Here is a 25148-nt window from a genome sequence, read left to right on the forward strand (position 1 = left end):
CATTGCATGTCTACGGACTCACTTCGATGCGATCTACACAACGGTACAGTTGAAATAACCAAATTCCTTCCTAGTCAAAAAGTCAACTTTAGACCTAATGAAATATTCTAGGGGTAAAATAGTCTTTTCTCAGAATAAATTAATAATTAAAAATGAATTAAGGTTCGGGTCGTTACATTAAGCCATCAGAGGCAAAACCACAAAACTCATAAACCCCCAAGCCCAACGCCATTATACAACCACCCTTGTCCCCACCCGAGATCCACCTCAAACTCCCCTAAGACCCATCTCTCTCTCTCTCTCTCTCTCTCTCTCTCTCTCTCTCTCTCTCTAAATTCAAAAATTGAAAAAGAAAACAAAAATTTGAACACTTTGCATCTTGGGGGGATGAGGTTGCGGGTGGGTTCTGGGTTCTACGGGTTGAGAGATGAGGGGTGGGTTGTAGGTTGGGTTGGGATCTGCGTTTTGAGGGGGTGGGATAAGGAGAATGAGGGAATGGGTTGTGGGAGAGAGGGAGAGACAGAGAGAGAGAGAGCGAAAGAGAGAGAGAGAGATAGGGATTTGGATTTGGATTTTTTATCTTTAAGTTTATTTATTATTTAATTATTTATTCACTTTTTTCAAATTTTTTTTCAAATTTTAAAATTTAAAATATTTTAATTGAGATGGACGGTTTTAGCCTTCAACTTAATGGTCAAATTGACAGAATGACTCAATTGGAACATATGAGATAGTTGGATGACCTAATTGCCTCAAAAAAAAGTTTGGGGACCTAATTGCAACTCGAGGTAAAGTTCAGGGACCTCTACAGTTAAAAATCCATATTTCTATACATATATGAGTTTAGGTTGGGGGTTTCCAACTTGAGATATTTTTTAGTATTGGGAAGAGAAGTACGACTAGTTGATGGATAGGGTTCGTCATGTCCGGCTCTAAATTTTTGGGTTTGGGCCAGGCTCGGATCGGTTGTTGTCGGATTTTTAAATTTTTCGACTCAGGTCAAAATTTGAAAGGGATAAGCCAAAGCTCACTTATAGAGTTGGGCCTAAGTGGGCTTTCTGGGCAGGGTTGGGTCACCCACTGGACGCCCATTTCCTTCCCCCCCTCCCCCCACCCCCAATTATATTGCATTGTCTTATTTCCATTCCAAACATTTAAGTAAGGGCATGTTCACGTATGAGTAATGGGTATGGTAGGAAAGGGAATGATTTCCATTCCTGACTTCCCCTGCGTTTACTTGCAATCAGGAATGAAAAAATAAGTGGGCCCTACTTCAAAATAAGTAATCACATCCCCTCATAACAAGGTATCAGATCAACTAGGGGGAGTAGTCGATACGATTCCCATTGCTGTTTTCTCTTACTAACTTTCAAAAATACCATTACCACTTTACCATAATTCCAAAACACCTCAAACCCTTTATATATATAAAAAAACTCATTTCCAAGAAGTTCCATATATTTAATGTATGAAGATTATGTAGGTTATTATTATTTGATTGTTTACTAGTTAAGTAGATGAAAGATATATATTTATTAGAGTTTATTTTTTCATTTGAAATTGGCTCTGGACAAAGGTGTTATTAACATTATCATTGAACTGGGCTCTTGCTGTTTATCTTGTTCAGCATATTGATTCCTCATGTTTGCACCGCCTTACTGATTTGCTGCAGGATTAGTTTGGTCTCCTTAGCCAATTTGAGAATTATATATGTGTTGTGGTAAAAATGTGCAGGGCATTTTAGTAATCAAATTAATTTGGATTCTGATTCATGAAAATTAGTAAACAATAACAATAGGAATCAACTCCATTCCTTTGCTAATTTCATATGTTTAGTAAATAGCTTAATAAGAATGATTCTTCTCATACCGATTTAGTAGTTCTCCGATTCCTAAATTCTCTAATTCCTTACTTTCTCCATTACTGATACGTAAACATGCTCTAAATGTCTTGTTTTTTGACTTTGATTTTCTAGTATTTTTAATTAAATTCAAATGAGAGATACTTCCTTATTTACATTGTAAATTTAAATGAAATAATATAAAAATAAATTAAAGTAAAAGACAATACATTTACTTAAATGTTTAGAATAAATTAGGCAATATAAGGCAAATGAGCGGGCCGGCCCATGAATGGGCCTAGTCGGGTCGGGTTAGAGGTTTCAAATCATAAGCCCAAATTCTACCAAAACTTAGAATGGGCTCGACGAATAGGCCTAACCATCAGACAAGGTTTAACTTTGGCCCATCAAACCTTGAGCTATCCACTTAAACACGCGAGACACGGGCCAAATGATACTCCCTACTGATGGATGAGTTTTTGACTTGAAGGATATCACCAACGATAATATCTTCCACATTGAGTTTTTTTTCTTCTTTTTTTTTGGGTCAAAATCTTAGATGAGTTTTTACGTTGCATCTACATAAAAAATCAATTGTAAAAAAAAAAAACGCACACACATATACCTATTTTGATGCTTTAGAATAAGAAACTTTAAAAGTTGAATAGTTTACTTTATAAAATACTCAATATAAAAATAAAATCAATGAAAAAGAATTCTTTGTACATGCATTTTGTGTGTATAGCCAAAAAATTAAAAGTTATAATGATATGTTTACTTTCATGGAACTAATTATTAGAATTATTTTGATGCATGACTTCTAATAAACATATGAGTATTAAAATTATTTTACTCTCAATTTATCACATATTTACTAACACATGCGAAATTAAAAGTTTATGAGTTATATGCTACAATACATAATCCAATGCCTAAAAATTCATGAATTCTATTGATAAAGGTGAGGTGTTGATTCATACCCATTACTTATTCTCTCATATATTCTTAAATGGGTTTTATAATTTTATTACATGGTTTTTTTTATCCCTAATTAGTGCTTGCAGTGATTATGTGTGCACTTCACAGGCAAAAGCCATGATTTATGAACATTTTAGCCAATAGACGAAATTACCCTGTTATTGTCACTGATTTCAAACTCATTTTGCCAAACTTGCATGGATAGATAAGTCATTTTATAGTGGGACGATTCTCAGCAGCCCAGCAAGTCTCCCTTTTCAAACCCACTGCCATTCCTCGTTTACTAGACCCACTACACTTTGGACCGCCTTCTCCTCGAATTCCAACAAAAAGACCAACAAGTCCGAGACCCATCCACGTGTCTGTTTACCATTGGTTAGCTCGTCATTATCGTCAAATTACCTAAAACGCAAAAACAAAATTATATATTAAATGGGCAGATCTCCCTCTTTTCCACAAAACAGAGAACCGATAATCTCAAAGCCACCCCCAAAAGCAAAACCCTACTCTCTTCCTCCCTGTGTAAATCTGCATGCGTTAGGGTTTGAAATCAGAGGCTATGGCTACGGAGACTGCTACGAGATCGAGCTCAGCGGCCGATTCGTACATAGGGAGCTTGATAAGTTTGACTTCGAAGAGTGAGATCAGATACGAAGGCGTGCTTTACAACATCAACACCGAAGAGTCCAGTATCGGGCTCAGAAACGGTACTGCTTACTCACTTTATTTGATTTATTGTTCTCAGGATTTCGTTTCGTTCATTCTTGTTTTCTATGCCTAATTTAATTTAATCGAATTGATTAAATTGTTCATTTACTAGCTTTTTTGTTGTTGGAAAAGAATGTTTATTTACTAGTTACAGTCGTCTAGAAATTTCTTCTAAAAACTGGCCATCAGTCACGTGTGTGTATGCAAAGTATGTGATTCAGGCATTAACGTGTGCTTTGAACTGAGTATGAAAGTATGGTTTGGCGAGGAACTAATGTGGGTAAATTTCTGTGAAAATGTCCAACTCTCTGATTGTAAATGGTTTGTCTCTTCAATATATGTGATTGTAACTGGTTAATCTTATCGATTTTTGGCAAGGACTATATTTGTTGTTGTTGAAATTGTTTCATTTTGTTTTGATTGAACAATTCATATTTGGCTTCCTAGTAATTTCAGTTTCCTTGATACCACTGCTGGCATCAATAAGATATCTTGAGAATGAAAAATCGTTTATAATTTTATTTTATTACAAAAACATTGTGTCCACAGGGTTATGGAATTTATAACAGCCCCTTGTGGTGCATGGTTATTTGTTCTTTTACTTATGGTTTAATCTCTGAACAGTATAATTGCATCCATTAATTTATGGTTCATTGTCATAATGCTGTCAAATGGTAGAAGTGGAGGGTATCAGCATGGTTAACATATATTAATCATGTATGGAAATAAAGGTTGCATATGTTAGTTGGTGTATGGTTTTGATGTCACGTTACCTTTACCTGAAGCATGAAATGTTTATGAATAGTTTATGTGCCATGGATCATAATATGCATATAATATTTGTTAAGTGCTTTTGTTGAGATGTGGGTAGATGAGCTGGTGGTAATTTGTTACTTTCTACATGGCAGTACGATCTTTTGGAACAGAAGGAAGGAAAAAGGATGGACCACAAATCCCTCCGGGTGACAAAGTTTATGAGTATATACTATTCCGCGGGAGTGACATCAAGGTATGGTTTACACAGATGCCTAAGACCCTAGGACCAGAGTCTGGTCACCAAACTTTGTTTTTCAAGACATTCACAATGAGCGTTCTATATTGAGGATTGATAATTTACCAAAAAAACCTTGAATCTCCTTTGTTTTATGATTTTAAGTTATTCAATAAAGGTATTTTTCTTCAATCTTTGGCAAGGCCATTGCTTTTATTTTTATTTTAAAATTAAATTAAAATTAGAGCATTTACTGTTGCAAACTTGCAATTGTTGTTGACTACTAAGGTGTGTGAAAACTCGAGTGTAAATATGGTGACTCTTGAGTTATATGATAATAATGATATAAGATAGAAAAATTAACACAAATGTCATAATCCATGATGTGGGATGTAACTCTCTGCAATGTCATCATGTCAAATTTTGGAACTTTGTAGGCCGGGATTCATATCTGGTTATATTTTCATGTAAATATCGAAGCCCTAAGTCTTTCATTATTGCTTTTGTTTACAGGATTTACAGGTTAAGTCTTCTCCACCTGTTCAGCCTACGCTACCACCTATAAACAATGATCCAGCTATTATTCAAGTATGAGAAGGACATCTCACTTTTGTGATGCATCTAGTTAACCTCTTGTAATTATCTCTTTCTCCCTCAAACTCTTTTCACCTTTCTTGCAGTCTCACTACTCCCGCCCTGCTCCTTCAACATCGAGCTTACCTGCTCCTGCTAGTGGATCTTTGACGGATATTAATCCTCATACTGCACAGTTGGGACTCCCTGGTCCAAATTTCCAAGGTAGTTTGCCTTTATATCAACCTGGAGGCAATTTAGCGTCATGGGGGGCTACGCCTCCTCCTCCAAGTGCAAATGGTGGTGGGCTTGCAATGCCAATGTACTGGCAAGGATACTATGGCCCTCCAAATGGGCTTCCTCATTTACACCAGCAATCGTTGCTTCGACCACCACCTGGGCTATCAATGCCTTCTTCAATGCAGCAGCCACTGCAGTACCCCAATTTTAATGCCTCCTTACCTACTGGAACTTCAAACTTGCCTGATGTTCCGTCGCCTTTGCTTCCAGCTGCTAGTATTAGTTCTACTTCTTTATCTCAGTCAACGTTGCCAACAACTCTGCCTCCAGTGCCTTCTACAACACTAGCTTCAGAAACCTTGCCAAGCTCAATGCCTAACAAGGCACCAAGTTCTGTCCCTTCTGTAGCCACCCTTAGTGCAAATTTGCCACCTATTTCTTCTCTAACTACTTCAAGCCCAGATATAAGTACTGTTGTACCACCAATCTCTAACAAGCCTCATGCAATTTCTGGCCCAACCTTGCCTTATCAAAACATATCTCAAGCTGCTTCCTCTGTTGTCGGGACATCCAGTTCTTTGCGCACGGAAACACTACTGCCTTCTTTGGTAACCCCAGGTCAGCTGTTGCAATCTGGATCTGCTGCAGTCTCTTCAACTCAATCTTTGCAAACCGCTCACAAGGATGTGGAGGTGGTCCAAGTTTCATCGTCAACCTCATCAGAACCCACAGTGCCAGTCTCGGCCGAATCTCAGCCCCCAATATTGCCATTACCACCACCTGTACGGGCTGGTCAAAAGGTGTTGTTTTGTCATACATTCATGCTCTTGGACTTGCTTGCTTTGTTTTCCCCTCCTCTTGGATGTCTATTTATATGTGGGTGGGTGCAGTAGAATATTAGATTGTTATTTAACAGGCTTATTAGACTGAATTGCTAGCATTCAGTGTAAGATGGGTGGGTTTAACTACCATACCCGATGAAAATTTCATTCATCAGCCAGCCTCTTTGTTTGAGTTTCTTTTTGTACATGTATTTACATCTTTGGGGTTGCAAATTAGATTTATGTGAAATTGCCAGCTCTGAACTAGTTTCAGGTTTTTAAATGACTGAATTGTTTAGATCTTAGAATTCGTGGTTTCTCTTATTCTCACCGACTGGATTTAGTTGAGTTGTCAGGCCAGTGGACCTGTGGTCTGATCCCACATGGTCTGGGGTTTAATATCTCAAGCTACCTATCCCTGCCTCCCAAAGATTGTAGGATTTGGTGTGGGCCCCAGTTTCGAAGCCTAGTCTGCAACGCAGGCTTGGGGGATTTCTGGGTATTAAAAAAAGATGGTATCTCTCTCTCTCTCTCTCTGAGGGGGAGGAATTTATTCTCAAACTTGTGCAATAAAAAGGATGAAGTTATAACAATTTAGGACTTCAGTTCCGTTTTTTGTATTTCAATTCTATTATCTACTCTATGATCCAACGAGTCTCTGACATTGTCCCTATCTTTTTCCCTATATGTATAAATGCATTCCCAGCCAAATGGAGCTCAATTCCAAAATCGCCATGGTTATACTTATAGGGGGCGCGAAAGAGGGCGAGGATCTGGGGTAATGTATTATTTACCTTTTTTGAATCTGAGTGACAACTTAAATTTGAGTTAAAATGAGAACTTCTTGATTGGCAATGGTTTGTCAGGGGAGTGTTTTTCAGCACTTCTGATGGCTTTTAATCTATTGTAAGATATATGTGATAAATCCAAAATTATTTACAGATAGGATTACCCCTGATTAAATTTAATTTACTCTTACCAATTAGTCGTTGTAATACCTTTTGGGATACCTGACAGTGCCAAACAATTACCAATTTGGTTGCAGAGTTCCCGTCCAATAACAAAATTCACTGAAGATTTTGATTTCACGGCAATGAATGAGAAGTTCAATAAGGATGAGGTTTGGGGTCATCTGGGTAAGAGTAACAAACCTCACCCAAAGGACAAAGACGGAGATGGAAACGCCAGTGATGAAGATTATATTGAGGATGAAGATGATGTGGAGTTGTCGAAGGTTGAGATCAAGGTGGCTTTGGCTATCATGTTTTTCATTCATAATCTAAATGGGTTCTAGATTAAGAAATAATCTTCTTATTACTTCTGTCATCTCATTTTGTTAAGTTTTGTGCTCCTGTGCCACAGCCCGTCTACAATAAGGATGACTTCTTTGATACCATCTCTTGCAATGCTATGAATCATGAACAGAATGGGAGAACTAGATACTCTGAGCAAATAAAGATAGATACTGAGGTAGTGTACCTTTTATTTATTTTGTATTTTTTTGCCCATCTTAGTTTTGGAGATTTTCATGGATATGGTTGTTTGCTTGTTGGTGCAGACTTTTGGCACTTTTTCAAGGTATCGGGGTGGTCGAGGTGGCCGTGGTCCTGGGCGTGGTGGCCGTGGTCGTGGTGGTTACTATGGAAGGGGTTACGGGGGTTATGGGGGTTATGGCGGTGGCTATGTTGGAAGGGGCCGTGGCCGGGCCATGCCCACTCGTGCTCCATAGTTGCCACTTTGCCTCCTGAGAGTTAATATGGGTAAAACCCAAAGCCCGAACGGCAGCCCATCAGAACAACAAACAGATTTAGGGCTATGTTAATGTTGTGTTTTCCTTATTTATGCCTGTCCAGAAAATAAATAGAAGTTAATGCTGTTTCTGTATCAAATTGTCTTTATCTATTTCCCTGATTTGGGACTCCTTTCATTGACCTAATCAAGAAGCATCAAATTTAGTGACAGAACCTAATCAAGTTTAGTATTTTCTCTTACCTATTAAATTTGTTGTTCTTTGATGTCAAACTCTTCACCTTGTTGGCATTGGACTGAAGTTGGACTTTTGGCTTGCCATGAATGCATCAGGAAATGTTGATTTTAGAAATGGGGTGAGCGAGCTGATACTACTGGTAAAGTGATATTAGACTCGATGCAGATGGATGTATATTCCATGTTTCATGTGGCATCCTATTGCAAGCTGATTTGCGATTTGAAATTTTGGAGATTTTAAGATTCTGCGATTAGGTTCGTTCTATTGTTGCTCTGCCAACTTACGAGAAACTATTCACTAACTAAGCTCTTTGAGGCCTCTTCCTTTCAGATGGAAATCGAATGATGAGTTTTGATGTATCTGACCATGTATTTAAAGATAACGTTGTTTCTGTTGTAAAGAAAATGGTGGACTTACATAAAGAAAAGAAGGAAATAATTTTCAATAAGTTTAACGATGATGTTGGGTAAGCCATTCAATTTGCCTCTAAATAAGCTTCCCATTATTCGGTAATACGAGGCTTCTCATTATTCGGTGAGGCTTCTCATTATTCTGATTATTTTATTTTTGTAACAGTTTTTATTCTCTCTGAAAAAAAAAACGTTGTTACTTCGAAGCCAGTATAACTGGCCGTACAAACTTTGCTTTGCTAAAAAGCTACTTGCATGTGGCTACCAAGACTCTTCTGGGAGGAAGAGAAGGCCTTCTTCCATGGAGCAAAGCCAAGTTATCGAAGAAGAGAACATCACCCTTCTCCCACTTAAATTGGATGCTTTCTTCTTCAATAATCTGTTCACATCTATTCACCACATTTGCCGGAATCTCGGTTCCATCGGCCATGAGGGCAGAGCTGAGCTCCTTCCCATGCATGCCGACCACCGTGTTAAACCACATTCTCCTTTCTTTTCTTCCATCAAACACCTTCGTCAGCGACCTTGGCCCCAATATTGTCTTGATTGCTCCATCTGGTAGCCACTCAACGTCCATGCCTAAAGCATTAGCCCTGCCAAATCATAATGTCTTTAACCAAATGATCTTGTAACTATGAAACCAATTTATCATGTTGTGACAAGTGATATATAGAGTAGTAAGCAAAGATCACCTTTTCTCAGCTTCTGCACGGTCTGATGTACCAAAAGTATCCTCCCAGCCCCTACCCCTCATGGAACCTGTACTGTTCTTACTGAGAGCTGTGAAAGTGTACTTCAACCCATTTGCGTCCATTTCTTCTACGGTTTCTGGGAACTCCTTCAGCATCCTTTCCGTTACCCGGAAGCTCGGAACAAAGGGTGTTTCTCCGCCTTCTGGTGGTGGTGTCTCACAGAATAGGATCACTTTTTTCGGATATTCCTTGATCTGCAGGTTAATTAATTAGTAAAAGTAAAGGTTAAAGTAATTAAGAGGGTATTAGCAGATGCCAATAATATCATATTGGGTTAACTCTTTGAATTATAATTGAATTAATAAAGTCTAATGGAGACGGACATATTTTGGTGTAAGAAGTGGGCATCAAACTGTGATCTCATAAAAGAAACTAGCTTAAAAAAAGGTGCAGAAAACATGACCAAATTGAGAAGCTTATTGAGGCACTTACCAAAACCATCTCATGGTGATAGTATATGAATTCCGAAAGTGGTCCTTCATTGGCAGTCCATACTCGCTTGTGCACATGTGTTCTTGGTGCCGGCCCTACATATCGAATATCATCCCACCCGAATGTTTCAATGATATCATTAAACTCCTCTGCATTCTGCACATTGAAACCTCTAAGCAGCACAGCGCTGTTCTTGATCAGCATCTGCTCAAACCAGTCCTTGTTCTTCTTCAGAGCCAACACAAGGCTCTCCACATCATTGCTGCTGTTGGGCTCTGGAGGCTGCAGCACCAGTGGCATGGTTTCTCCATCCACCACCTTTTGCCCTTCACACTTTCCCACTTTGAAGTCCTTCGTGAAGTGTTCTTCTCTCTCTCTCTCTCTCTCTCTCTCTCTCTCTCTCTCTCTCTCTGTTTTTCTTCTCTGTGTTTATGTGGTTTGCAAGCTACTTGTTATATAGCAATGGAGTTGGAATTGTCACCGGCTATTTTTGGATTCTTTCTATGTCCTGTTGCGTGAATGCTTGTAATAAGACAGTTTTTATTATTATTATTTATTGGTTTATGATTGGGGAGGTACTTCAATTTTAAGACTTTTTGTATTTTTGTTTTTTTAAATGCGTTATGCTAAGGCAGCTACCTCAAAACAGTAGATGGGATACAAACAAGAACTAATTGGGGCACCTAGGAGGACAGGAAGATAATTACCCAAAATGAGTTGTTCTTGTTTGTATGTGACTACAAATCCAAGCTTTCCTTGTCCAATGGGGCTAGCTTCTTTAGCAAGGTAGGGTTAAACAAAAAAATGACCTATAAAAGCACAAGGACTACTTGATATTTCTTGTGTAACAGCTAGCATAGTGTAACAATGAGTTCATTTCATATTTATCAACATATGAAAAAAATTAACAAACTTCTCTGTCTTTGTTGAAGGCCTTGAAATATACGCAGTGATTAAATACTTGTGCTTTGTTTCCACAACGTTATGAGCTAAGCAAACCCGCTAACATACAGGAGCAAATTGACAAATCCTCTCTTTATTTTCAGCTTCAAAGGTCTGCAAGGCCTCTCTGTCTCTGTCCAGAAGTGACCTACTTAAGCCGGCCATTTCATCCCTGCCTATGCTCCACTTGGCAATTTTATAGGCCATAAAGTAGAGAAAAACTTAGTTGCAACGGGATAACATTGTTTTGCTATTTCGGTCAATAATATTATGCCACATGAAAGTGTTATCACTCGTGTCATAACATAATAGTGATATCAACAATAGACAATATTCTAGCTAATTGTTTAATTTTCTGCATATCAATAATAGACAATCTAGCTAACACATATAAATTAATTAATTAACAGACCACATTAGGGAATTTTATTTTATTGACATCGACAAAATCCCTGTGCATAAAAATCCATTGAAATGTTCTGCATCACGTGCGCAGTGGCAAAAGCTCAATAATATTTCAGAAAAAGTTATTTACACTAACACCCTCTGAGGTTTTCTGTTTTTTCATAAAATTCCATGAAGTTTTAGAAATTACACCAACACCACTTGAGGTTTTAAATTATTTTCACAAAACTCATTTTCATTGATTTTTCATCCAAAGATTGATGATTTTATACCAAAAAATCCTCCAAATGACAAAGTTGGCTTTTGAGATTAGATTGTTTGTCATTTGCACAAGTTTTTTTATTTTTTATTTTTTCCCAATGAAAAAGTAATGCTACACTTACCACATTTTTATCCCATGTTTCTGTACCACATGATATGACATATCTATATCACATGCCACATGCCACATCAATTAAATCAATAAAGTGTATTTTAATAAAGAAAGTTTAATTAACAGTTTTTTTAAAGTATTAATAAATCATAAAAGAAAAGAAAATATTAAATAATTTTAATTGATATGGCCGTTCACCTCATCGGACACATAAAATAATATAAGAATGTGGTATACATATGTAGTAAGAGTAACATTATTCCACTAATAAAATTGGACTTCCTTAGACACGAGGCACGAGACCGATAAAACAGAGCAGAGACAAACAACTACGAGCAATTTAAGTGCCTCGCTCAATTCTATGAAGTTTTGTATAGTTCGACAAAGCATCTTGATTTATTACACCTATTTAATTTTGAAAATAGATTATAAGCTAAACAAAGATTTCGTAAGAAATAAGCTTATCTAAATCTAATGGGGTACCCACCACAAAAAAACTCTCATGAAACAGTTGTAGGAAAGAAAAAAAAAAAAAACTTTTTTTCCACATAAAGAATTCAATAAAGGAAGGAACTTTACTCAAAATGGCTAGTAGCAGAGTAGATCTAGAGCTCAGCTGTCGGTAGGCAGCTACTTGTACCACTTCTTTTTACACTGAGCTCTCATCAGTGTTTTGGTTCTGCATGCCTCAAACCCATGGCCACAGTCACTTTTTCACAAGTCCCATTGCTGTTCTTTGCCAGGATCTCTGGGCTTCTAGTTGCAGTGTTGGTCCTTTTTTGGGCTTTGTCCTTCAAGTCCAGCTTCCTTCCTCGTCACTCTTCCTCCCAAGAAGACCAGGGCCTCATCTATGCAGTATGAACCTAATCCGCTCTTTCTCTTCACATTTCTTAATTTGTTCTGCGCTGAATGAAAACCCCAGAAAGATTCTGATTTCTGGAAGCTAAGCTTGGTGGGTTGTTCTTGCTTTTACAGGCTCTTCATCCTCTGTTCATGGTCATTGGCTTTATTCTCATTAGCGGAGAAGGTAGTGTGAGAATTAGCAGGGGGTTAAAAATTGAAGCAGACCCTTTAATTGATAAAAGGAAGTATTCTTATTACTTGGGTTTTTAGTGTTATTTAGCTTTATTTTGTTTTCCCCAGCGATTCTGGTTCATAGGTGGTTGCCTGGTTCAAGGAGTTTGAAGAAATCAGTGCATTTGTGTCTTCAAGGCGTGGCCTTGGCTTCTGGGATCTTCGGGATTTGGACAAGGTTTCAAGGGAAAGATGGCATTGTGGCTAATTTCTATAGTCTGCATTCTTGGATGGGTTTGATCTGCATCCTCTTGTTTGGAGCTCAGGTTCTGTTCTTCATACTTAACTCATATTTTCTGTTGTTCAACTAATTACTGGGTTTAGGTTCAACTTTTGGAGTTCGGTGCAAGTGCCTTTATCTTTAGTAAGTTAATGACAAAAGTCTGTCATTTCAATATTATCATTAAGCAGAGATGCTTAGTAAGCAAGTAGTAGGCCATCAATATGTATCAATCAAAATAATTCATCAAATGAGTCCAGAAAATAATTCAGCGAACGGGCCAGAAGGAAGGCAAATGGCCCAGTACTAATAATTTTGCCTTCCTTTTCCCCCCACCCAACCCAAATTAATAAATAAAATAACCCAAAAAGAAAAAGAAAAAGGAAAGTTCGTGTTGTGAGGCAAGATAAGCTAATAATTTATGATGTTTATGAAGAAACAGTGACTGAGCTGATACTAGATTTCTAAATTGCAGTGGTTGATGGGTTTCCTGAGCTTCTGGCATCGAGGGGAAGTGCGCACAGTGAGGCTAAGGCTGTTGCCTTGGCACATATTCCTCGGACTCTACACTTATGGTTTGGCCGTGGCCACAGCAGAAACAGGGCTTTTGGAGAAATTGACATTCTTGCAAACACAGAGGAATGTGTCTAAACACAGTCCACAGTCCATGGTTGTAAATAGTTTAGGTCTGGGGCTGGCATTGGTCAGCGGCATTGTAATATTGGCTGCAGTTTCACCCAAGTACGAAGCCCTTCAAACTAAACCCATTTACTCAACACATACCAAAAAATGCTCGTCTTCCTAATAAATTTTGTTTGTTGTTTTGGTTTTTTTACTGTTCTTGTGATCTTTGTAATAATACAATCTGGGTTAATGTGATGTTATTTTAATTAACAAGAAAATAGACAAGGCTGGCTGATGCTAATTATGTTTTCAGCCTTAAATATAAGGTGAGCTTAAAAATAACCAATCACAGTTCAGCCTGAAAACATTTTTGGGGTTGGGAGAGAGGACAAAACGAATCTGGCATGGTTGACAAAAACCTTTTCAAGCAGGAAAATGGAAATGGCAAGCTCACCATTATAATTTGTGTAGCAGCCGTTACAAAAACACAGGAAACTATTATTAGGTTGGGTTTCTTCTAGCAACTAGCTAGTGATGAATTTCCTCTTCTCATTTATGAAAAGAGTGGGAATATACAATTTCTAATAAAGAGAATATAAATAGACAAAAAAAGAGTGGGAAAATCAACTCTCTCTTTATATATAAAAGTTATTATCTCATCCATCCGTAGGTATGGAAGCCATTGTAAACAAGGAAAAAAATGAAAAAGGGTAGTAGAACATACATGATAATAGCTTCCTGACGTCGACAGAGAGAATTCATGTATATATATATATATATATATTAAGTTAGAAAGCATTTTCATTTTTCGTTTGTTTTGTTAAACTAGTAATAAATTGAAGGAAAGTTGGTTCCTTCATCAAACAGATGCCACTGCCACCTCTCAGTCTCTCACCCTACTAAAACTCTCTCTCTCTCTCTCTCTGCAATTACAGAGCTTCAGCATTTCTCACTTCCCACCGTAAATTGCAACCCTAATTCCCAAATCTTGTATCAACTGAGAAGTAATCATGTGCTCATCTTGTGCACCCCCGTATTCCTCTCTCTTCCTTCCCTCTTACACTTCCTTCCTTTTGCGACGTCGTACTTTCTCCCCAACCCCAATTCTCTTGAAGCCCAAAGCCACAAGGCCTAGACTGCACCTCTCTGCTTCACTCGCCCAGAGAAACCTCGAACTTTCATGGTTCCCTCCGGACCAAACTGCCAGCAACGACTATGGCGGTTGGGCTCATGTAGAGTCTCCGCTTCAACACAAAAATCCAGGTTTTCTCCCAATTTGAGTTCTTTAACTCCTCAATTTTTCATAAATGTAATACATCTTTTCAGAAAAACAAAAATTGAGCTTTTTATTCAATTGTACTTTGTGGTTTTGCAGGGTTGCCTACATTTGTGATTGGGGGTATTGGGGCTTCACTGGCTGCTATAGTCGCTGCAATTGCTTACTTCACGCTATCCAGAAAGGGTCTGCATTTCCACCTATTGGACCTTTATTGAAAGATTTATGCTTTTTACGTTTTCCTTTTTTTTGTGAGTGGGATGTTCAATTGCATTATTTTGGTTACTTGGTTTTTAAGGGTAATAGCCTTTGTAGTTTCGTATAATTGGGCATTTGCTAAATAGGTGGTTGGGCATACCACATTGTTCAATTTTGGTAGGTTTTAAGTTTCAAATAACGAGTCCATTGCACACTTTTCATGGGAGTCCTGCTGATACCAAACCAACAAACCAAGGAGCATTGGATGAGGATGCCATGATCTATGAGGCAAGCCCAGAGACTGTACCTACTTCTGTTAGCCAAAATACTACTTCAGGTACATCAAGTTGAACATGTGTTAAGCTATATCATCTGTTCATTTGCTGAACACATTTTGAGATCGTTCCATGTCTAATTTTTCTTTATATTAATTGATCCCTGGAGATTTTCTTGTTTGTCTTTTGTCCAATTCAGCATCTACGGAGAAGCTTGAACGCATTATAATCCCAGCTGCTGTGGATTCTACTCAACAGGAAGCTCTACAAGTCTTGAAGAAATTGAAGGTGTGCTTCTTTATTGAGCGGTGTCATGCCTGTACTGCGTCTTTCTTCTTTGTTCTTCTTTATTAATTCCTTACTCTGAAGTCGGACTTGTGAGATGCTGATGTTTCTTTCTCTTAACTGAAGTTTGCATGTAAGGAATATAGGCTTAAAAAAACTTGAGCGGTTCTGAGATATGAGTTGTATGCTCATCAATAGCGACATTGTTGGACCATAGTGGCTAGATAAAAATTGAGTCACCATGGAATTTTCAATCTATTTTTTCTAATGTAGAATTTTAATTTTCTACTATCAATGACATGTCTTACATTCTTGAATTTTGGACTTGTGAGATTCTCTTCTTTGGATTTTGTTGAAATTGTGTGCTAATTAGCCTGAAGCTTTGGGTCCAGTTCTAAGCATGAATATCTTAACCGTAATTAAGGTATACAGATCATTGAAGATGATGTCAAGGCTGATGAATTGTGTACTAGAAGGGAGTATGCAAGATGGATAGTTCGAATAAACTCGTCATTGGAGAGGTTGTAATACAATACATACACACCTTGAAATATCTTCTGTTTGTTATTGTTGAGAACTTGAGATCTTAAGGATGGTCTTCCTTAGATATTTTTTTAATTTTCCTTACAGGAATGCAAAGCACCGGCTTGTGCCATCAGTTTCTCTTGCTGGGTCTGCAATTACTGCATTTGATGACGTGAGTGTCGAAGACCCAGATTTTGGGTCCATTCAAGGTAAGGATTGATCCCTTTGCCTGCAATTTGAAAGGCCTTTGTTTTACAAAGATTGAAGTTTGAATATGTGCTTCCTTTTTTTGTCCCTAAGCCCTGGCTGAGGCTGGTGTCACTCCCAGCAAGTTATCACAGAGGAGCTCCAATTATGATGGTCTAAAAGACCATGGAAACATCAATTTTTCCCCTGAGAGGTGGAGTGTATGCTTGACTTTTTGTTTAATATCTTGAATTTCCTTCCATACTCAAAAAATACATGGTGCTGCAGGTTTATCTCTCGACAAGATCTAATTGACTGGAAAGCCCATTTGGAGTATGACTTTTTGCCAGGAGTAATAGAGAAGGTAAAGAGGATATCAATCATTGTCATCAATTGGTATAAATCATGCCTCTTCAATCATAGGTTTTAAAATCTGACTTGTTTACAGTCCAGATATCAACAACATCAACAATAGGTTTTATGGATGTGAAAGAGATCAGTTCAGAAGCACCAGCAGGACTATATACTGACATGTTGGCAGAGGAAAATAGCATACTCAGAAAAGTTTTTGGTATTCCCAATTTTCTGTTTCCATAAATTAATTCAACAATTTCAAGCATGCACACATCACCTACAAACGAAGATACATATATAAAAGAAACACACATCTATACATATGTTTAAGTTGCTTTTTTATAAGTTTTGGTGAGCTTTCGTTACTGATATCTATTCACAGGGTGCAAACTCAGTACCATGTCCAGAGATCATTTGAAGATACAATGTAGGAAAATAAGGGTTTTTTAGCCTTTAAAAGTAGAAGAAAATAAAGATTTGTTACAAACTTGATCAATACTTTAATGCTACACACGTTGAAAACTAATAAGCAGATGCGTAGGCTGGTCATAAATGTTTACTTTTTTTTATATATTATATGGTATGAGGTTTGTTCTAAGAACCCCATGACATAATTATCTTGCAGGACAGTGCAGGCGGTTTCAACCAAACAAACCTTCAACAAAAGCACAAGCAGCAGTGGCACTGGCAAGTGGCAGGATCACAGAAGCAATTTCTTCTGAATTGTTGAGAATAAAAGCTGAAAATTCTGCAAGGAAGGCAGAGATGGAAGATATCAGGTCCGAATTGCTTGACAGAGAGGACATACAGAGGTTTTGGAATGATAAACTGAATGAAGAGAAAACCCGTGGTCTTGAGGTGGAGAAGGCTTATCTTGCTGCCCTTAGTGATTTGGAGCAGGAGAAGATTTTACAAGAAAAGAATTTTGCCGAGATTTTGAAGGAGAAGGCAGCTATGGAATGTCAGAGGCAGTTACTTCTCAGTCTCAAGGAAGAGGTCAATGAGATATCAGAAAAGCTTGCATCCGAGAGGTCTACTTATGTAGCCGAGAAGTGTGATTTGCAGGATATGCTCAGTGATTTGGAGACCAAGCAGGAAAGTATGCTTGATGCGAAATCTATACTCGAAGCTGAGATAGAAGCTATTCGGATTCTTAGGTATCGACCATGATTGCAACTATTCATAATAATGCATAGGCATATATTTACTAGAGAGCATGCTTGAAAATGTCTTGTCATGAAAACTTTCAATCATATTGTGAAATGGCATGAATATTTTTTTTTTCTAATCATTTTAAGCAATGATGCAGATCTTGGGTAGAGGATGAAGCCAGAAAAAGCCAAGCCCGTGCCAAGGTACTCGAGGAGGTTGGACGAAGGTGGAAATGGGATAGCCAGGCGTGACCATCCTTGGCCCCCATTGACTAGTTATGTAAAATCATGAGTGGAGGGATACACAAGGAATTTCTGATTCTTTTGCTGTTTACCAGGATTTCCTTGTACAACTTTCGAAGGCGGAATGCGACTGGGATGAGGAATTTTAATAAATTTGTGCATAAAGTATAGTGCTAAGCATTGAAGAAAAATTATTAAGTTCTGGAAAATAATGCGATATTCATTTTTCATTGTCTTCCAATCAACCCCAAGAGCAAGAAGTGGCTACAGAAGGTCATAATAAATTAGCAACTGTGGGCACTTGATATGCGAAGCAGAAAAAGAACAAGAAATCCCCACAGTAGCACGTAATTTTCATATTGGCATTATGGAGTAGCCAGAAAATATACAATCACATCCAAATGGGGTAAAATGGTAATTTCGCATGTTGTAGACAAGAGCATGAACGCAAAGCGGTCAAAAAGTTATTCCCGCTCGCTCGTTCGCTCAGTTCTTCTTTCTTCCCAAGTCCTTCGCTTGTTTGACTTGCTCTGTTGTCTCTCACTCTCTCTGGCGAAAATCCTAGCTTTTGGCCATGACCAACAAGACCAAGCCCAACTGTACGTTTGCTTGCTCTAACAGTTCAAGTGAAGCCCAGATGGTATGCTTTTACTTTTACCCAGCTCCAAATCTCATGTATTTTATTATGTTTATGTCTGGTTTGGTACTCTCAATTGGATAAATTAAATCACGAAAGTGACACCAGTTTGTTTCATTTGGTGAAAAGAAAACCCATCATTTTCTGATTCGTAGTGGTATGTTGTAGTTTCCTCTTCTCAGGCCTTGCAAGCTCTTTGCTTCCTACCAATACAAGGCATATGGAGCAACAAGAGCCCCAAAAATCCAACTTTATTATAGATAATAGAGTTTGTCTTCTGCTGTGGCCGTGGAGCCCACAGAATTCATAACCCAGAAAACGATTTTCTTGTTCTCTTTCTGCTTTGCTCAACACTTATCTGCATTCTCTTTGAATAATATCCTCTTGATTCTTGACAAGTTCACAACAACAAATTCCTCGGCCAAACAACTCTTCTTCAATGGATGGAGTTGGGAGGCATAGCCTCTGATTATGTTGTCATGGGTCATCTTGCTGGCCAGACTTCGACCACATCTCCATTTTCAATCTTATCTATAATTCCTGACCTTCTGTTTTATGCCTTTTTTTTCATTTCTGTCATAATTTACACTTCGGGATAAATTTCTGTATCACAAAGCTACACTGGGACGAGTAAAAGAGTAGACTTTTCTTTGGTTTTTTTAACTGGGTATCACAAGATTGAAGAGAATTGTTAGTGAAAATAATGTATTCTTGTTTACCTGCTTATACACACAAAACCAACCACAAAAGAACAAAGCTTTAACGAAATGCCAAAAAGGCATACGAGTGGGTTTGAGGTCAATCACCCAAAAGTTTGGCTTATTTTGCTTCGTGTTTGGCTACACGGCTTCCATTGCTCCAGTCCATCAAGCCAGCGGCTGAGAATTAAATTCCAGCCCCATCTTCAGTCATCAACCCACTTTCTAATTTACCATCTTCATTCTGTGATAAGCCAAACAAAGCATCCCTTTAACTTACGAGTCCTTTGATTTGGGAAATCTGGACCCACCTTCAAAAATTGCTTTTATCAATGTTTATTTTTGTAGATCCTCTGCCATACAATAGTAACTGTACCAAGCCTACCAAATGGATCAGATGGCAATGATTAGTCATATTTTGTCTTTGTGCTCTGATCAATCTAAAAGCTTAATTCAATCAAGTGAACACAAACCAAACAGAAATATTTATTCTTTGGGCAGGCCAGTGACATAGTTTAGACAAAGGTGCCCACCCATTTAACGGCCGAACATAGATAAACATAACTAAGAGTCCAAATTTACTTTAAAGTTACTTGTGTCTTTTCACTTTGCAGTTTTGGTTTTTGGCTTGTTTAGCGATATATGATCCTTAAGATCTTCAGTGACATGTTTGGACCCACCCAAATGTGAATTGTAAAACCTTTTGGAGAAGATTGGCCACTAGTTATTGGTGGTTGCTGTAGCTCTTAGCATTAAGAGCTGTGCTGGAATTCTACTTATCAAGAACTTCCGACAGAGCAAAGCCTTCTCGAGTGAAAGGTCTATAAACCTGATAAGAAGATGATAGCTGATGGTGTGGGAATGTTTATACTTCATAGCTAGATTTGGATATTAATTATACTTATAAATGCAAGTTCTTTAAACTCGTCTGTGATGTGCACGATTGGATATGGTTCTAGGAAAAGGATTGTCTTCTTAAGCTCTCTTGGGAATTACAGATTCTGGGTTGCTCTTGCTGCATTTCCAGGGCGTTAATGGTTTGAATTATCAGTTATGGGGTGGGGAAGAAGAGGGTGGTGGGTTGTTTTGGAATTGGGTTATCTTTATAGATGAGTGAGGACTTGAGCTTTGCCTATTTGCAATACCTTCATGATAGTCAGGTTAGGCCTCTTGGTTGCTGCTTCTATTGCTGCCTTTGCAGCGAGGCAGCACAACGTCAAAAACTCAGCCTCAACAAGCAAGCATTCAGGTATTCATCTCAACGAGTTACATGTCTATTACGTCTTTTATTATTTTCCCAAAACAGTTTCATATCAGTTGATTTATTGAAACTGAGCTGTATTTAGTAATCTTATTCCAGATATGAGTTATATTCATTGCGAGTCATTCTGAGTTCTTATAGTTCTTCTGGTGATACTGTTAACTTAGAAAATGGTGAAGCAAACAATAAACATCAAAGTGAGAAGGAAGACGAAGAGCAACTTACATATTCTAATGATAGCCTCAGAGCAAAGGATGTAAGTACATAACAAAATTCTATCAAATTCTTCTCTTTTTCCACATCAAAATATTGGTAGCAAATCTTATGTTCCCTTCCTTTTACCTATACGTTCTGCAATTTTTTACCTTTTCTTTTCATAAAAAAGGATTATATTTTTTTGACTTAACTGCAGGGGAAAGATGAAGAGGAGGAGGAAGAAGAAGAGGTTAAATTAATTAGCAGTATATTTGACCGTGCTCGTGATATTTCACCTGGTGATATTGAAGATGAAGATATTTTACCTGAATTTAAGGATCTTTTATCTGGGGAGATTGAAATCCCATTACTTGTTAACAAGATGGAATCAAAAGCGAAACATGTATATGAAACTGAGATGGCAAACAATGCAAGTGAGCTGGAACGGTTGCGTAATCTGGTAAAGGAATTGGAGGAAAGAGAAGTGAAGCTTGAAGGTGAATTACTTGAGTACTATGGATTGAAGGAACAGGAATCAGACGTCACCGAATTACAAAGGCAGCTCAAGATAAAGACAGTGGAGGTTGGCATGCTCAATATTACTATTAACTCTCTGCAGACTGAGAGGAAGAAGCTTCAAGAAGAGATTGCGCAGGGAGTTTCAGCCAAGAAGGAGCTAGAGGCGGCAAGGTACAAACTCAAGGAGTTGCAGAGGCAGATTCAGCTTGATGCTAACCAGACAAAAGGCCAGCTACTGTTGCTCAAACAACAAGTTTCTGGTTTACAGGCAAAAGAGGAAGAAGCAGTCAAGAAAGATGCTGAAATTGAAAAGAAGCTGAAAGCTGTAAAGGAGTTAGAGGTGGAAGTCATGGAGCTTAAGAGAAAGAACAAAGAACTTCAAATCGAAAAGAGAGAACTAACTATTAAATTGAATGCTGCTGAAGCAAGAGTAGCAGCCCTCTCCAACATGACGGAGGTTAGTCTGAGTGCTTTCTTGCACTGCATCCTATGTGTATGTCATTTTTTTTTTTAATGTGTATGGGAGGAAGGGAGAATATTTAAAACGTTGCCATGTAAGTTTCCCCCTTCTTTTTTTCTTCTTCCTATATTGTTTTTTTGGCCAGACATGTAGTTTCTCTTTTAGCTTTGGCTATTTTTGGTTTATGACATGGTCCCTGACTATTCTGAGTTGAAAATTGAGACTACAACTTAGAGATGCGAAGATTAAATAATTTATTTGTTTATTGAAATTGATTCAGCAAGCTGGTAGAAATTTCATAGGCTGTTTAACCAGTATTATGTATGGAACAAGTTGTAATCACTGCATGTAAACATGTTTGTCTGAATTTATTCTTACAGTGTTTTTCCTCACTATTTCAGAGTGATATGGTTGCAAATGTAAGAGAGGAGGTCAATAATTTAAAGCATGCGAATGAGGACCTGTCAAAGCAAGTGGAAGGTCTTCAGATGAACAGGTTTAGTGAAGTTGAAGAGCTAGTGTACCTTCGTTGGGTAAATGCATGCTTGAGGTATGAGCTCCGGAACTATCAGACACCTCAAGGAAAGGTATCAGCTCGTGATCTCAACAAGAGTCTGAGCCCCAAATCGCAGGAGAAGGCCAAACAACTGATGTTGGAGTATGCAGGATCAGAACGTGGGCAAGGGGATACAGATATTGAAAGCAACTTTTCTCATCCATCCTCCCCTGGAAGTGAGGATTTTGACAATGTTTCTATTGATAGTTCCACAAGTCGGTATAGTAGTCTCAGCAAGAAACCTAGTATAATGCAAAAGCTGAAAAGATGGGGTAAAAGCAAAGATGATTCTAGTGCTCTTTCGTCTCCAAGTAGATCTCTCTCTGGAGGCTCTCCAAGCAGGGCAAGTATGAGCGTTCGACCAAGGGGTCCATTGGAATCCTTGATGATAAGGAATGCTGGTGACGGTGTAGCCATCACTACATTTGGGAAGGTGGATCAGGAACTTCCAGACTCCCCTCAAACTCCCAGTCTTCCGAACATTAGAACGCAGATGTCTTCTAGCGACTCACCTAATTCTGTTGCAGCATCTTTCCAGTTGATGTCGAAGTCGGTTGAAGGAGTTCTGGATGAGAAATATCCTGCTTACAAAGACCGGCATAAGTTGGCCTTAGAAAGGGAAAAACAAATTAATGAAAGGGCTCAGCAAGCAAGAGCAGAGAAGTTTGGTGACAAATCAAATGTAAATTTGACATACGAACCTAGAGCCAAGGCTGAGAGACCAGTAGCTTTACCACCAAAACTTGCCCATATAAAGGAGAAGGCAGTCATTTTGGGTGATTCAAGCAACCAAACTAACGATGGTAACGCTGTTGATTCTCAAGCAATAACCAAGATGAAACTTGCCCAAATTGAGAAGAGGCCTCCTAGGGTACCTCGGCCGCCTCCTAAAGCATCTGGAGGTGCTCCTGCTGGTACAACTCCCAAACCCTCAAGTGGAGTACCACCTCCTCCACCAGGTGGCCCACCACCGCCGCCACCCCCACCTGGTGGACCACCTCGTCCACCTCCTCCACCAGGAATCCTGCCAAGGGGGGCAGGCAGTGCTGATAAAGTGCACCGTGCTCCTGAGCTGGTTGAATTTTATCAGTCATTGATGAAACGTGAAGCAAAGAAGGATACATCATCTTTAATATCTTCATCATCTAATGTATCTGATGCGAGGAGCAACATGATTGGGGAGATTGAGAACAAATCATCATTCCTATTAGCTGTGAGTAGAACGTTTTTAAAAAAAATTTCATTTATCTTCTTATCTGAGGCATGAACTGTGGTGTTTAGTACTCAATGCTTCAAATACTAAAAAATGTATGGGCTGGATACAGGTGAAAGCTGATGTAGAAGCTCAAGGTGATTTTGTCATGTCGTTGGCAGCTGAAGTTCGAGCAGCTTCCTTCACAAACATAGAAGATCTGGTAGCCTTTGTGAACTGGCTAGATGAAGAGCTCTCCTTCTTGGTATGCCATTATTTTTCCACTGGATAAAATATTGCTTTCAGAGGTTCCTTTCATTTAGACAAAAAAAAAAGGATAACATTTCACTCACCAGATGGTTAGAGGACATTGCTATTGCCAAATTATGAACTCTGAACTCCTTACAACACTTGTTTCCAATATGGGCTCCCCGCTTATTATTCTAACATTCAAAATATCCTTGAACTTGTTCGTGCCTTCCAGATTCGATACGTATACTTACAAGCCCTCCTATCTGGGTAATCTGCATTGGCATGCTGCTTCATGTTGTAGACATATTCATTAATTATTTATCTCTCTTGCTGCCTTTGGTAGGTTGACGAAAGGGCTGTCCTCAAGCACTTTGATTGGCCTGAAGGAAAAGTGGACGCACTAAGAGAAGCAGCGTTTGAATATCAAGACTTGATGAAATTGGAGAAGCAGGTCTCCTCTTTTGTTGATGATCCCAAACTCCCATGCGAAGCTGCATTAAAGAAGATGTACTCATTGCTGGAAAAGTACGAACTTTCTTTTCATGCATTGACGTGCTGGTTGCAAGAACACTTCTTTGATTTTGTTCTTTGTTCTAAAGCGTTCTGTTATTTTGTTTCCAGGGTGGAACAGAGTGTATATGCTCTCTTGCGTACAAGGGACATGGCTATTTCACGGTGCAAGGAGTTCGGAATTCCGGTTGATTGGTTATTGGATTCAGGCGTTGTTGGCAAGGTATGCTTCACAAATTGAGAAAAATCCCATTGTGCTTAGTTGCTGCTTATAATTTTTATGATTTTGTTGCATGTCATTTGGCAAGATCAAGCTCATTTAAGATATTTACCGTTGTAGATCAAGCTCTCATCTGTTCAATTGGCTAGAAAGTATATGAAACGTGTAGCTTCAGAACTTGATGCATTAAGTGGACCTGAGAAGGAACCGAACCGAGAGTTTATACTACTACAAGGAGTGCGATTTGCTTTCCGTGTTCATCAGGTATAACTGATTTTCGCTCATGTTAATGCTGATTAAAATTGCATTCTGTGGACCTTAAGGTTGTCAATATTGCTCAACATAATCAGCAATAAATTGTGTTCTAAGCTTTTGATAAACAACTTTTGATAGACAACGATGGCCATCGAATCCCCTTATTACACATAGTTTTCAAATTTGAAAATTTTGAAGTCTTAAAGAAAAATAATATAAAAATGAAATGCTAACTTGGAACTGTTTGCAGTTTGCTGGAGGCTTTGATGCAGAGAGCATGAAGGCATTCGAAGAGCTAAGGGGCCGCGTCAGCGGACAAACAGAAGACAATAAGCAGGAACCATAAATTAATTGAAATTTTTTTCCCTTTTTAATCTCCTGTTTCTGTTGTAAATTTCATGGGTATTGAGCATTTATTACAAGGACAACTCCAATTCAAACCAAACGAAAATTAAGTTAGAAAGATTATTCACATGAAGAGTAATTTCTAAGAGTTGTTGTGCAAACTTTATTTTATATGCTTCGCAACA

At 38.4% G+C, this 25148-nt stretch overlaps 5 protein-coding genes across 8 annotated transcripts; 4 read left to right on the forward strand and 1 right to left on the reverse strand.

Annotated features, from left to right (window-relative positions):
* The first annotated feature begins 3257 nt into the window (after positions 1–3257).
* LOC117633765 (protein decapping 5) lies at positions 3258–8201 on the forward strand. 2 transcript variants are annotated; one of them, XM_034367528.1, is made up of 8 exons: positions 3258–3525; positions 4435–4535; positions 5031–5105; positions 5198–6130; positions 6858–6929; positions 7197–7397; positions 7514–7621; positions 7710–8201. In XM_034367528.1, the coding sequence occupies exons 1-8, from the start codon at positions 3378–3380 to the stop codon at positions 7878–7880; spliced, it is 1809 nt and encodes a 602-aa protein (XP_034223419.1). In that variant the 5' UTR covers positions 3258–3377; the 3' UTR covers positions 7881–8201. The 2 variants fall into 2 exon arrangements, with proteins under 2 accessions (XP_034223419.1, XP_034223426.1); XM_034367535.1 differs by having other exon boundaries at positions 7197–7385.
* A 594-nt stretch (positions 8202–8795) lies between these two features.
* Positions 8796–10095, reverse strand: LOC117617391 (clavaminate synthase-like protein At3g21360; the record flags this gene model as incomplete). Its single annotated transcript, XM_034346747.1, has 3 exons — positions 8796–9141; positions 9241–9494; positions 9733–10095. Coding segments are annotated over 3 exons (963 nt in total), but the record flags the coding sequence as incomplete, so codon positions are not given.
* A 1837-nt stretch (positions 10096–11932) lies between these two features.
* On the forward strand, positions 11933–13625 carry LOC117614817 (probable transmembrane ascorbate ferrireductase 4). The gene is made up of 4 exons (XM_034343728.1): positions 11933–12307; positions 12428–12479; positions 12596–12792; positions 13222–13625. The coding sequence occupies exons 1-4, from the start codon at positions 12149–12151 to the stop codon at positions 13549–13551; spliced, it is 738 nt and encodes a 245-aa protein (XP_034199619.1). The 5' UTR covers positions 11933–12148; the 3' UTR covers positions 13552–13625.
* Positions 13626–14224: 599 nt separating this feature from the next.
* Positions 14225–18617, forward strand: LOC117616627. Of its 2 annotated transcripts, none has more exons than XM_034346005.1 (11): positions 14225–14633; positions 14746–14897; positions 15026–15181; positions 15319–15407; positions 15837–15925; positions 16035–16138; positions 16230–16329; positions 16404–16479; positions 16569–16686; positions 17095–17626; positions 17779–18617. In XM_034346005.1, exons 1-11 carry the CDS (start codon positions 14551–14553, stop codon positions 17870–17872), a joined length of 1593 nt encoding a protein of 530 aa, XP_034201896.1. In that variant the 5' UTR covers positions 14225–14550; the 3' UTR covers positions 17873–18617. The 2 variants fall into 2 exon arrangements, with proteins under 2 accessions (XP_034201896.1, XP_034201895.1); XM_034346004.1 differs by having other exon boundaries at positions 14746–14832.
* On the forward strand, positions 18390–25134 carry LOC117616626 (protein CHUP1, chloroplastic). 2 transcript variants are annotated; one of them, XM_034346003.1, is made up of 10 exons: positions 18390–18503; positions 20197–20447; positions 20627–20715; positions 20872–21630; positions 22035–23402; positions 23515–23646; positions 23977–24158; positions 24255–24366; positions 24484–24627; positions 24869–25134. In XM_034346003.1, the coding sequence occupies exons 2-10, from the start codon at positions 20348–20350 to the stop codon at positions 24962–24964; spliced, it is 2982 nt and encodes a 993-aa protein (XP_034201894.1). In that variant the 5' UTR covers positions 18390–18503; positions 20197–20347; the 3' UTR covers positions 24965–25134. The 2 variants fall into 2 exon arrangements, with proteins under 2 accessions (XP_034201894.1, XP_034201893.1); XM_034346002.1 differs by having other exon boundaries at positions 18396–18503; positions 20158–20447.
* Positions 25135–25148: the final 14 nt, after the last annotated feature.

Source organism: Prunus dulcis, chromosome 1 (assembly GCF_902201215.1).
Source record: "Prunus dulcis chromosome 1, ALMONDv2, whole genome shotgun sequence".
Taxonomy (NCBI): Eukaryota; Viridiplantae; Streptophyta; class Magnoliopsida; order Rosales; family Rosaceae; genus Prunus; species Prunus dulcis.

Bases quoted from the DNA above. Each gene is read 5' to 3' on its own strand.
- LOC117616626 (XM_034346003.1), top strand. From the start codon at position 20,348: ATGATAGTCAGGTTAGGCCTCTTGGTTGCTGCTTCTATTGCTGCCTTT. The intron at 23,403-23,514 runs GTGAGTAGAACG...GGCTGGATACAG, and splicing joins AATCATCATTCCTATTAGCT to GTGAAAGCTGATGTAGAAGC. The intron at 24,367-24,483 runs GTATGCTTCACA...TTACCGTTGTAG, and splicing joins ATTCAGGCGTTGTTGGCAAG to ATCAAGCTCTCATCTGTTCA.
- LOC117614817 (XM_034343728.1), top strand. From the start codon at position 12,149: ATGGCCACAGTCACTTTTTCACAAGTCCCATTGCTGTTCTTTGCCAGG. The intron at 12,308-12,427 runs GTATGAACCTAA...TTGCTTTTACAG, and splicing joins ACCAGGGCCTCATCTATGCA to GCTCTTCATCCTCTGTTCAT. The intron at 12,480-12,595 runs GTAGTGTGAGAA...TGTTTTCCCCAG, and splicing joins TATTCTCATTAGCGGAGAAG to CGATTCTGGTTCATAGGTGG.
- LOC117616627 (XM_034346004.1), top strand. From the start codon at position 14,381: ATGTGCTCATCTTGTGCACCCCCGTATTCCTCTCTCTTCCTTCCCTCT. The intron at 15,408-15,836 runs GTGTGCTTCTTT...TAAGGTATACAG, and splicing joins AAGTCTTGAAGAAATTGAAG to ATCATTGAAGATGATGTCAA. The intron at 17,627-17,778 runs GTATCGACCATG...GCAATGATGCAG, and splicing joins GAAGCTATTCGGATTCTTAG to ATCTTGGGTAGAGGATGAAG.
- LOC117633765 (XM_034367528.1), top strand. From the start codon at position 3,378: ATGGCTACGGAGACTGCTACGAGATCGAGCTCAGCGGCCGATTCGTAC. The intron at 3,526-4,434 runs GTACTGCTTACT...TCTACATGGCAG, and splicing joins CAGTATCGGGCTCAGAAACG to TACGATCTTTTGGAACAGAA. The intron at 7,622-7,709 runs GTAGTGTACCTT...TTGTTGGTGCAG, and splicing joins AAATAAAGATAGATACTGAG to ACTTTTGGCACTTTTTCAAG.